The sequence below is a fragment of the Desmodus rotundus genome, chromosome 3 (assembly GCF_022682495.2).
Source record: "Desmodus rotundus isolate HL8 chromosome 3, HLdesRot8A.1, whole genome shotgun sequence".
Classification (NCBI taxonomy): domain Eukaryota; kingdom Metazoa; phylum Chordata; class Mammalia; order Chiroptera; family Phyllostomidae; genus Desmodus; species Desmodus rotundus.
This window is the reverse complement of record NC_071389.1, coordinates 4,449,994-4,462,966: the sequence shown is the minus strand read 5'-3', so window position 1 is coordinate 4,462,966 and position 12,973 is coordinate 4,449,994. Positions and strand designations below refer to the sequence as shown.

Sequence of the window (12,973 nt, the reverse complement as noted above, 5' to 3'; positions counted from 1 at the left end):
AACTCTCATATACAGCAGCCAGCATTCACTTGGCTCCTTCCTGGCCCACACTGTAATATTTAATAAGCTTCACGAACTGACCTAGCATTCCCTCAAAAATGCTTTTCTGATCTGACCTGGTTTATTTAGCAGGAAAGGCGTTGCCATGAGCTAGCTACCAGGGTTTTTCTCAGTCACTCCACTGAAGCAGAGTTCAGGAGTCACTATCTGGTCTAGGATTTGAGAGAAATTGGCACAGATCTGCCTCACCTCAACAAGATTTAAAGTATCTTGGCCCCAAAGCAACTTCAAAAAGAAGTATCCTATCTATACACACAGTCATAGAAATTACAGAGAGAATGTGTGAAATGAAAGGCCTCCCATTGTGTGATTTTGAGGCCTAATATCTCAAGAATTAGTGATTATCTGAAAGATTGAAGAAGAGGTCAGTGATAGTATCATTAATAACCTGGGAACTTTTCCCAAAAGTAAAACTTTTAAGGTCAGCTGTATTGTTTGTATATGTAAAAGTTTTTCTCTTTCATGCTGGTGCATATTATTAACTATTACAAGTTTTAAAATGCCACACTGAGGAGAGTCTTAATTACAGTGAACAAACTTTAAAAACAACAATCTTGACCCCGGCTGGTGTGGCTCAGTGGATTGAGCACTGGCCTGCAAACCAAAAAGGTCACCGGTTGGATTCCAGGTTGGGGCACATGCCTGGGTTGTGGGCCAGGTTCTCAGTTGGGGGGCGTGTGAGAGGCAACCGATCAAGGTTTCTCTCACACAATGTTTCTCTCCTTCCCTTCCCCTTCTCTCTAAAAATAAATAACGTATTCACAAAAATAAAAAATAAAAACAATAATCTTGAGTGAAGAGTTGTCACTGTTCCCCAATCCTCTCATTTAGGCTGATACATTATTCTCTCCCAAACATGATTCCCACCATGAATAAATTCTCACTCTTCATAATTTTACAAACCGGGAGGGCAATCGACTCAGAAATAAAGGCCAAACAAAGCTAGCATGAGAAGCAAAGGATTAAGTGCCAATAAATGATGTGAAGAGGATCTGCAGTTCAGAGAGGGGCAGTCACCGTGGGGTGGGGACAAGTGTGCTGGGCCTTGAAAAAGTCAGGGCCTGGATGGGCAAGGGAGAGATCAGCCGCTTCCCAAACAGTGGACCTGCCAGAGCAGAAAGCACACCGGCTGCCTCTCCACAGCCAAGCTGAGGATTCACGCATCAGGTGTTCTCCCTGTCAGCCCTTTTGCACAGTGTTCAATTTCTGTGCAAAGGAAAACATCGGTGTTGCTGTAGTTAGACCAAGCTCATACACTGGAGGGAAAATTTAAAAAATAACCAAAATTTCCAAGTACACAGAAAACTGAGAGGGGGAAAAAAAGGAGGGAGGAAGGTTCATATACTTATTTTAGCTGGGACACATTTGTTTGTGTATTCCAGCAATTCCTGGATGAGAAAATGTGGTAAATTTAACATACCACACACACAGTAGGTGTTTTCTCACAGCCCAAACCAGGCTAAGGTCAGGAGTCCTGTTAGTCTGTGTGCCCTGTTGCCATATGAAAGTGTCCAACAATTCGATCTGCATACCTTCATAAAAAGCTTCTTTCAGTCCCTCACAACGGTCCCCAACCTTTCTGGCATTAGGGACCAGTTTCATGGAAGACAATTTCGTGGGGATCCCTGGTCTGTCAATTATTCAATCACCCTCTCTCATTCATTTTTGAAGTTTTAGAAACTAAGACTGAACTTCATATAAGTAAGGCACCAAGTAACCCCTGGACCCTGCAGAGCTGGATGATGGCCAAAATATCTCAAAACTTCCACTGAAACATCACCCTGTACCATTAGCCTGTACTTGGAATGTGTAGCACTCCAGGGTCCTGTTTCATTTTTCAAAATGAAGCTGGGCTTTTTCCAATGTGTGAGACTCCCGCTTTCCCATCCCACTCTGCTAACAAAGTTCCCAAGCAGCAGCGGTGGGGACATAGTCCACATTGTGCCTCACATAAGCACATGCTGCAGGAAAAGGAAGCCAGCTTTCTTTTAAGCAGGAAAAGCTTTCTTTTAAGCTGGAATTTAAAAATTCTGAAGGAAATAAGCGGTCAAGGGAGGAAGTAAGGGAGAGGGGAGAGGCTCATGGCTAGTGAGAAGCTGGGGAGACATGAGTGAAAAGGGAAGGACTCTCAGGGTGGAACACAAAGGTGGAAGACAGGAGAGTCTGCAAAGGGAGGGAGGGACGAAGCTCAAGAGCGGAGGGAGAGCGAGGATGGTCCATCACCATCGTGGTATGTGTGTACTGACAATAACGTGCAGACTGGTCACATTCTACACCTTCATTACACCCCTTTTATCTCCTAATGTCTTTCTTCTACAAAGGCTTGTGGAATTTTAAATGTTTATCAATCATATCTCTTATCTTCCCAGGTAAGTAGGTCTACAGTGAAAAACAACATCAAATGACTTTTCAAAACAAGTGAGTTTAACATCTTTACTTTGGTCTTTGTCTGAACAATCACAAATGTTTAAGGTGTTTCCCTCTCTTTCCTAATCAGGTAAGGTTTAAAAATTTTTAACTTCAAACAGCAACAGCAACTTCACGTAACCCTGATAAACTTAAGAGTCCTAAGGGTCTACTACTACCCAACCCTCAAGGGCCATTTCAGTTCATCCCTGTCCCTGCTGTGTCCTAGATTTTCCCACTCCTCTCACCCCCTCCCCACAGCCATCCATGAACAAACTTTTGTGCTCTACCTTCAGTGTATACCCGCCACCTCACCATTGCCCACCACCTCTGCTACCAATCCCTGGTCTGGGATCTGAACTCCCACAAAAGCCCCCAAGCCCACTCTCCACTCAGCACAGTGCACCATTGGTAGACCAAGCCACTCCTCTGCTCACAATCTGCAAAGCAACTAGCAAGGTGCTGACCATGGGTCCACTGGCCACATCTGACCTACCCCCTGCAGGGCCCCCTCCCCCACCCCTCCAATGTGCTCCTACCTAGTTCTCCAACCTGCTGCTGTGCTTGCTTTCTCATTAGGCCCAGAATTCTGTTCCCCCTGATACCCAAATGGCTCACCTCCTCACCTCCCTAGGGTCTCTGCTCAAATTTCCTGAGCCCCTTACGAAAGACAGCAAGCACCCCTCCCCAGTTTTCCCCCATTCTCCTAACCTTCCTCTGTTCTCCTCAGCACAGGTGCTACCACTTGACATATACTGATTTACAAGTGGTCTCCCTCTTAAAACATAAGCCTTGTGAGGAGGGACCTTGTGTTCCTTTTGCTATAGCTCCTGGTGTATGATAAGCTCTCAATAAATATTGCTGTAAAAACGAAAAGAGCAGGATTGTGAAAGCACGTAAAATCTAAGCACTTGTTCTTAGCATATTTTAAAATACAGGTGAGAATCTTTTAATCAATATGTCTCAGTGCCAGCCTTCATCTTACTATCACTCAACCTAAAGGGCAAATATCAAGCAGTAACACTTGCATTTGCAAAAGCACAAGAAATCTCTAAGTCTTTCCAGCAATACCTTTCACAAGTCACAAGATGGGGATGTGACTTCATGAGAACTGTGCCAAAATAGGAATCCATGGGTTTGCATATCTATTTGTGGGCACATGTCTACCTCCCCATCTTCTTTAATGGGCCATGATAACAGAATGCTTATGGAAGATCCAATGTAGTTATTTGATCAAGTCTATGCTTCCTGCTGTTGACTAATGTCCTTCAGCAGGTTAGGGATCATGCCAGCACTCAGGATAAAAAAAAGTCACCAGCCCTACTCTAGATTATGTATCAACTGTTTTTAACATGTTTGTGTTTTAAAATAGGGAGGTGTCAAACACTAGCTTGCACCAAAAAACCAACCAACCAACCAAAACTAACCCTTTTAACAGTAAGTATAAATTACTTCTCTCTTTCCATGAACTCCTGAAGCTTAAAGGCTCTTTCCCTTGCCTGACGGAAGCCATGGCCAGTCTGTACTCGTGATTGAGTCTTTGGAAAGCACTCCTCTCCCTGGAGGAGCAGCAGGTCACACAGTGAGAAGCAAACACCCAATGACCCAGCCCACAGGCACACTCCCGCCTGAGCTCACCACTTCATCCTCGGTCCAGCACTTTTCGATCAGCTTGGGCACAGGCTTCTTTACCAGGCGCTGCAGGGCTTTGCCAGCATCATAACCGCTTTCATGTAGCTAAAACAACAACAATTTCAGTCAGTTAAGTGCACCGAATAACAGACTAGAAGCAAATCAATAAAGGGAAGCCCTGCATTTATTCTAATAGAATGAGTGTTAACTGGGCACACAAACTCACAGCCATCATAGTCGGCATGACAATTTGTTCTTATCCAACTGCCCTCCTAGTTCCAGCTGTTCTGAGAGGGACACGGGTAAGGCAGAGAACATTTTGGCAATGAGAGGAACAGAATTAAGAGTAACAAACGTTTACTGAGCAGCTGCCCTGGCACATTCTAAGCACTCATTATTTTTTTTATCCTACAGGAAAGTATTCTCTCATTTAATCTTAAGGGTAGGAACTATATTGTTGCCCCATTTTATAGATGAAGACACTAAGGCAAAGAAAGGTCAAGTGAAGGTGCTCACCACACTAAGCCAGTAGGCATGGATGGAGCCACAACTCAAACTCGGCCAATGTGATCCCTACTCTGTCCCATTCTCCCCAAAGCAGCCTAACAACATACTAGATTATGCTCTTTCCCTTCAGCATTTCTTAAGTCTTTCAACTATGGTAATTATATTTAAAAAGTTTCAAGTATCTAAAACATTAGTTTATTTCAAAGAAACATAATTCTGTCACAGTACACTAACATTTCAGTACATATAAATGACATATAGCAGTACATATAAACTACTAGTTTATCTACATGTTCTAATGAACTTTTCTCACTCCATATCCTTTTCAACCCCAGGCCGTGCCTGGCAACACTGATCCCCTATCTCTGGCAAAGGCCCTCCTGCTTGGTTCCTGTGACCCCAGAGGCTCAAATTGCAGACAATGGCGAGAAGAAGCAGGCAGAAAGAGCCTTGTGCTCAACCCACCTCCCCACACTGTGGCCAGCCCTCCAAAATCCTCACTGGAAACCTGCCTTTCCCTCACAGAGCTATTTCTCTGATATTAGAATCTACTTTGGCTAAGACTTGTGTCTCCAATGCCTAACACAGTCTATAGCATAAGGTGATCCAACAGAAGAAATAAATTTAATTAAATTAATACATTTAATTAGTGTTCCTAGGTAGCCTCAACCCAAATCTAAATCTCCATTTATTTGAATTCATTCTGCCTTATTTTAACTGAGTGCCTGTTTTATATCAGGTGCCATATTAGACCCTGGGGAGACAGGTGTGAACAAAACAGGCAGAGGCATCCCTGACCTTGTGGAGTGGACATTCTGACCTTTTCAGCTGTGCTTCAACCTCTTATTTGAACAATTCACCAGTATTTGCTGTCAATACTCAGTACAAATAAGGCACACCTTATTAGTCACAGTTTTTATTTCTAGAAGACTCACAAACTAGTGGGGATGTGTTAATGAGGATACAATACATACAAGAGGATGAGATAAGTAGGTTGTAATAATTACTACCACCAAGGTGTGGGCAAAGAGCTGTGGACTCACAAGAACAGAGCACCCTGTGTCTCTTCTCTTTAACAGAAGAGTCGTAAGAAGGATGGGCAGACTGCTTTCCTAGCAACTGCTATAGTACCAGGGCTAAGCACACAGTGAGCTTGGGATACATATTTGTTAAATGAAATGAATATTTGACACACACACAGCAAGTCTCTCTTCTAACTATGAAACTGCCATTAGAAGGACTGTCACAAATACCCATTTTCATTGCTCATTCATCAAAACAATGTATTATAAATCACAATGTCCTAAGTATTCTCACAGTTTAGAGGACCCCAATTTATTTTAAATTCAGACTAGCCAAGGGAGTCAAGGCTATATGTTAATTACAACAATAAGTCTTAAAACAAGACAAAACCGCCACAGCAATCAATGTTGGATCCCGCTTTGGTGATGGCAGAGCGTGTAGGAGTAGGGGGTGCAATGATATGAATGCTAGATATTTACTTATGTATTTTTATGAAATTGAGCATTAGACTACTTTAAAAATAAAATAATATACTGCAAATACTATACTAAATAAACAAACTAAATACAAAAAGTACTACGATTTGCAAATACTTGAAAACTGTCTAATCTAGTTTTATTTCAGAAGTTAAAACATAAAAATAAAGTTAAATATTCATGCTTTGCCTAATATCCAAAACAAACAGATAGATATTTGCCAAATTCTATAATATAATGAAGATCTATAATAAGAGCTTAACAATATTGATTGGAACTGAATAAAAGGAAAAACTACATGTCTTTTAAATTTTTAAAAAATTCTTTTTATTTAATTAATTTATTTCTTGAGAGATGGAAAGGGATGGAGAAAGAGAAGAAGAGAAACATCAATGTGTGGTTGCCTCTCACATGCCCCCCACCGGGGACCTGGCCTGCAACCCAGGCACGTGCCCTGACTAGGAATCAAACATGTGACCTTTTGGTTGGTTCACAGCCTGGCACTCAATCCACTGAGCCACACCAGCCAGGGCCCTTTTTAATTTTTTAAAAAGCACATATTTTAGTGATAATCTGAAATCAACTCAAGTTGGTAAAGTAATAAATTCTTAATAAAAAGCCCATGGCAGCCCTGGCTGAGTGGTTCAGTTGGTTGAGGGTCATCCTACGCACCAAAGGTTGAGGGTTTGATCCCAAGTTGGGGCAGTGTATGGGAGACAACCGATCTTTCACATTAGATGTCCGTCTTTCTGTCTCTCTCTCTCTCTCTCTCTCTCTCTCTCTCATCAATAAATATATCCTCGGGTGAGGATTAAAATATAAAAAATAAAAATAAAAAGCTCATGGCAAACTAAAAACATTTACCAAAGGTAATTACAGCATATGGGGTAATTACAAGGAGAGATGGAAAACAATGGACTCTGGAGCCAGAATATGGATTCAAATTCTAGCCCACTGTTTATATAGGTGCATGACCTTGGTAAGTTACTTATCTTCTTTGGGCCCCAATTTTGTCACCTTTAAAAATGAATATACGGCCCTGGCTGGTGTGGCTTAGTGGATTAAGTGCTGGCCTGTGAACCAAAGGGTCACTGGTTAGATTCCCAGTCAGAGCACATGCCTGTGTTGCAGGCCAGGTCCCCACTGGGGGTGGTGCGTGAGAGGCAACCACACAGTGATGTTTCTTTCCCTCTCTCTCCCCCTCCCTTTGTCTCTAAAAATAATAAAATCTTTTTAAAAAATTAAAGTGAGTATAATAACACCTAGCTCTCAGGACATTAGAAAAAATATATAAATTGCTTAGGACTATACCTGGCACACAGCATGCAAAGTGAGAATTAGCCATGTATTTTTGAGAGGAAAAGAAAAAATAAAGTAAGCAATCTCTACTCAATTTTCATTAATTTTCTAGATTTAGAAAGTAGCCTTTTCAGACATGGAAAAAGAATTGTTAAACTATAAACAAAAACCACTTATTTTCACGTAATTACTCATGTTAATAATTTACAAAATTTGATTAGAACTGGTTCAGTACACATAAAATTTTTAAATGTTTAAATCTTACATGGCTGATAACAGGAAATCACTCAAGAACGTAAAGCCCATTCCAAAAGCAAACAAGTGACTGAAGTTAAATCAAATGTCATTACTGCCTATGACATTCCAGCCTTTTAGTGACCAAAAAGAGTTTTAAATGATAGCTGGAAGAAATGTTTTGAATAACTTACTTAATGTGTGTTTGTGCTTGCCTGGTTTATCAGAGAGGCTGACTTCTGCTTGCAATGATGTCCTTCAGTTAAAATTTCTAGTGAGGTGCTTTTTAGAGAAGGAGACATTTCCCCCTAAACATAGCTCAGCATTCATGCTTTCTTTACAAATTTTGATTTGAGATCACACTTTCCCTTGAAGAAGCTGCCGCAATTTCTATGGTAACCTGAGCTTCCTTCCGGTACTCTATTCTCTAAATAACTTGCCCCCCTCCCCCTTTCATCTGATCTACTGTCTGCCTGTGTTCCTATTCCTGAAAATATTATATTCCATAACACAAATCCAATAAATATTTGGAGAGTCTACCTTTCCTACTCCTACACAAAGATAATCTGGAAAGTAAAAAGGTGTGGGATTATTGACCAACAGTAATGAAATCTTTACGGAATAAATAAGGGCAGGGTATCACTGTGCTGAAGCAATTACTCAGACAGGCCAGCACAAAAGCTTAGTCAAGGGGCTGTTGCAGTGTGCCCTCTTCCTAGGAAACCAAAAGGAACCTTTTCTAAGTCACCTTCTTAATGTTATAAACATTTATTTCCACTTTCCAAGAATCCTGACTGAGAAAATTCTGAAAGCTTTATGTCTTTAAAGAAATACTTTATATTTCATTAAAGATATACTTTTAACATACGGAAAGTGTTATGGTCCATATAGCATCACAAGAATGAAGATTATTTTTTGAGCACTTTGGAGAAATTATTGGATATCCTTCATTCCTTCTACAAATACTTATTGAGTGTTAAACTGTGCCAGATACTGTTCTAGGTCCTAGGGACAGATACAGCTGTGAGTAACACTGGTAATGAACAGCAGATACACACCACTGAGGATGGTGTAATCTGTGAGAATCAGAATCTCGTGTGACACCTAACTAAACGTCACATCCAAACTCTAGGGTCCTAAAAGGCTGGGTTCTGCCTACCATTTTTGCTTGATGTATCACGCACAAGTAAGCCCTTCTTGAAAAGGGTTTGTTTTCTAGATGATTTTTTTTCTAGATGATTTGTTATGAAAATTTTGTTTCTTCAAACTGGGGCCAGAATAATGTTTGAGGAAGAGCTAAACCAGATAGTTCAACTGTATTCTTCATGTATACCTAAACACCTAAGTTTACCTAAATACCAGCTACCTTACATCTGTAAAAATTGTCACTAAAAACATTTCCTCCCTGACTGGTGTGGCTCAGTGGGTTGGGCATCATCCTGCCAACAGAAAGGTCGCTGGTTCAACCCCCTGTTCAGGGCACATGCCTGGGCTGTGGGCCAGGACCCCGGTTGGGGACGTGCAAGAGGCAACTGACTGATGCTTCTCTCCAACATCAATGTTTCTCTCTTTCTCCCTCCCTTCACCTCTCTTTCTCTCTCCTTTCCCCTAGCTCTAAAAATAAATAAATAAGAATTTCCCTCTAATCCAACACCTAGCTCTGAAAAATTAGAATACTTTCATCTCATGAAAAACATTATATTGTTTTTCAAATGTTAAACAACTGATCATAACCACACAGACACAGCTGTACAGTCAGGAGGTCAGTTCAGGCTTCCCAACATTGCTAAGGTAACAGATCCTTTAATATGGATAAGATTTTCTACCATTTCCCTGGAGAAAATGGTTCAAAGAAACTGCAATGAAGACAGGGTGGGGGGTGGGAGGGAAGAATCCTCAAATGCCTTACAGCTTCACTTTGTAGCCTTGAAAAAGCAATTAAAAGAAGATAAATAAGCCTGTTTGTCCATCGTGCAGCCAAGCCAGGCTGGTAAAATCTGGGATTAAATGCAATTTTAATGTGGAGGATAGGGATCTGAATCATTCTGAAGTCACTGGGAAAAGATCACTGCAAGAATCAGGAACCCAGACACAGCGTCTCGACTCAATCAGCTTCCAATCTTCGCAAATTGCTGGTGGGACAGGCACTTAGCTTACACCATCCCAGGCACCCTGCGGGCCACTGAAACAGATGTCCTTCAGCAAAAACCACTGCTTTCAAATCCATCCGCACAGGAGTGCTCACAAATGTAGGAGCGTGTGTGCGTGCGTCTGTGTCTAATCCAACGACCGGGGAAGCAGGGACTTATCTGCTCCCGTATTACTGAACTATAGGGCTGCTCTTCCACGAAAGTAAACTCCATCTTCTAAAGTACAGGTCAAGATCTGGGGAATTGGACACAAAATGGAAATGCTTTGTCAATCCATGGGCCTTTCACATTGCTCCATGGCACTGTCCTTGTTCTGCTGTTCTCCAGCACTGGGTCAGCTGGTCCCCTTGGCTTGCTCCACAGAATCCTCAGGTGGTGTTCTGTTTGTGTTGGTTTGCTCACTGTGAAAGAGCTAACGGGAACAATTCCCCCATCAGCCCATCAGGGATCCAGCCCTGCCTTGCCACACCTCTGGTGCCCACGCAATCCCGTGGGCTGGGCCAGCCTCAGAGGCAGGCCACTCACACTACCTTCTCTTTGCCTTCCATTCACTCAATGAAAAGTTATTGAGCACCTCCTTCTGCCCATATAGCATGTCCGCAAAGAGGGGAGGAGTGAACTCACAGAGTGGACTTGGTAGGGGATTTTGGCGCTAAAACAGTAACAGCTTCTGAGTAACAAACTCTTGGTTTGGTTCCATTGTAGCAAATGCAACTGCTATGCTGAGTCACACAGAGCCAAAGACACTACCATGCGTAACTGGACCCATTTACCCAGTTACATGAAAAGATCTCAAGGACTCTAGGTGCTCAGCAGCCTCTTCTACATAGACCACCCAGAGTCAATCCCTTCTGTAGCCTACTGAACACAATGCAGGATCTTAGGGTGGAGAGAGATTGTTAGCTGCTTTGTCACAAACCAGCTGAGCTGAGGTTTTCATCTGTCGGAATGGGCCTAATACCACCAGTGTCCCTCAGCTGTGTCAAATGATAATGGAAAACATTAAATGAAGCACAATGTGACAGGAGAATCTGAAATGTCAAAGGGTTATAAACTATACAGTGGTATCACCATGGGGAGTATTATTTTAGGTACATGCCCCTTACCCAAGACTATTCGAGTGGCCAGGGATTCAATCAAGCCAACACTGCTGTTGACTATGCATCCTCATTGCTCCCTTACAGCCTCTGACCTCAGTGAGATCAACAGGAAGAAAGGAGCATGCCACCAGAAGAAAAACTCATTGCTGCGTAATTGCCCAAGTTAAATCTGCTCCTCTCACTCTGCCTGACAAATCATTCCCTGCTTATTACTTTCTATAATTTAATATATATAAGTGCTTTACTGGCAAGCTTCTCGAAAGAATAAATAATACTTAATGACTGCCTACAGTTTAATTAACTCATGATTGAACTTCTCGTGGATTGCTATAAACATTAAATTATATCCTTTCTCAGAGCTACCATGATGGAAATCTTGTTTCAAGCTTTAACTCTCCTGCCTTAACAATTCTGAAATTTCAGCAAATCTGTATATTGGACAGAGAAGTGAGAGAATCAACTTTAATGTCTGGTTATAAGGAGTGTTGTTTTACAGAGCAACGACTTGCTCAAGACGAGGTCTTGATTTAAGTAAGATTGAAAATGTGCACATGCCCCAACACCTCATTTATATTACAGCAATCATTAAACATCTCTGGGTCGCAGGTAGTCTTATTAGCATAAACTGCGCATTACCACAAGGTTTTAAGTTTCCATTCTGGTTTCTCATCTTAGCTGCCATTTTCTGTCTGTATGATGTTGCAAATAAATTTTGCTTTCGGCATGGCTCAGCTGTCAGGCACCTCTGCTCTGTAATGAACCCATGAATTACATCTCCCTGCCCTGACATCTCTGGTCTCACACATCAAAATATTGTTCTCCAATTGTAATTTATAACTTAATTTAAATGTCTCTTTTACTGTGACCTTTTTAGATCAAATGGCATTGCATCTGGCAGTTTCTACTCCACTAAAGCCTCCCTTTACAATTATAGCCATTACAATAACTGTAGAAAATGCCTATCTGAGTTAAGACTGTATTGACACTAAATATTAAATAACTGCAGTCCATTAGGTACAATATTAGATTTCAAGTATTTTGTAAGTATACGCTATTTGTAAGAAAGTGCCAAAATAATTTAGAAAGAAAAAAGGTGGAATTTAGAAGAGATTTTGAATTTCTACATGTAGTTTTAATTATTTCAACCATTAACATAAATTGACAACGATCTTACCGAAATCTGTTCAAGACAAAACTTTACAATTTTATCATGATTCGTGATTCGCAGATGTTAATATATTTTCATTCACATCTACATCACTAATGACCTAGTACCAAGCTCAGAATATAATACATATACATTAAAAAACCATAACTAAAACTAAGAGCCCAATGTTTATTTTTGTTTGGCCTCTATCACCCTAAATAATGCTGTAAGCACTAGAGAGCTAAAATTGGTTGAGTATACTTATGGGAGCACATTTTAGAGACAATGGCAAAAATAAGAAATTTAACTGCTGAGAGGAAGGATTGAAGTAAAGATCCAGTTAATTTTCAGAAGGAAATACATAGTTACTGAAACAACCCTTCCTCCAATACTCTTAGTAACTGCAGTGTTCAGGAATTATGCCAGCCTCTGGAGTCACAGAGGAGATAGGAGTGGGGAGCATGTTTGTTGAGCATCGGATGTGTAAGGAACAGTATTAGGACTTTGTGTGATGCCATCATTCCTTACACCACTCTTGTGGCAAGGGTACTAAAATCCAGGAAACAAAACAGAAAGGTTCCGTATCTTGCTCAAGGGCATTCCCCTAAGTAAGCAGCAGAAAAGGTAATCCACGTTCTAGGAGGAAGCCTGAGACTTGGAGCTGGAGAAGCACCTGATGGCGATCTGGTGGCACTGAGGGGCACAGGGCTTCTCCGGCGGCAATTACACAGCAAGCACACTGTCTTCGCTTCATTCAAGGGTGAGAATGTGTAGGCAGGAGGAGGGAACCAACAGCTCAGAGAAGAGGAAACATGTAACAAAATAAACATGATCATAAAAATGCAGAATGCCGATGAACACTGACTGGGGTGACATTTCCTCTGTCTTGAAAAACCAAGATGACTTCACAGAGCAGATTTGGAAAACTAATGATCAGTA

The 12,973-nt window shown here is 41.3% G+C and overlaps 1 protein-coding gene across 9 annotated transcripts in view; it reads right to left on the bottom strand.

Annotated features, from left to right (window-relative positions):
• Positions 1-12,973, bottom strand: part of RERE (arginine-glutamic acid dipeptide repeats) — a 392,196-nt gene that overhangs the window by 82,871 nt on the left and 296,352 nt on the right. For all 9 annotated transcript variants that reach the window (XM_053920116.2, XM_045190485.3, XM_045190486.3 and 6 more), the window contains one exon: positions 4,105-4,203. In XM_053920116.2, the coding sequence (XP_053776091.1) occupies positions 4,105-4,203 (99 nt within the window). The remainder of the gene's footprint in view (positions 1-4,104; positions 4,204-12,973) is intronic.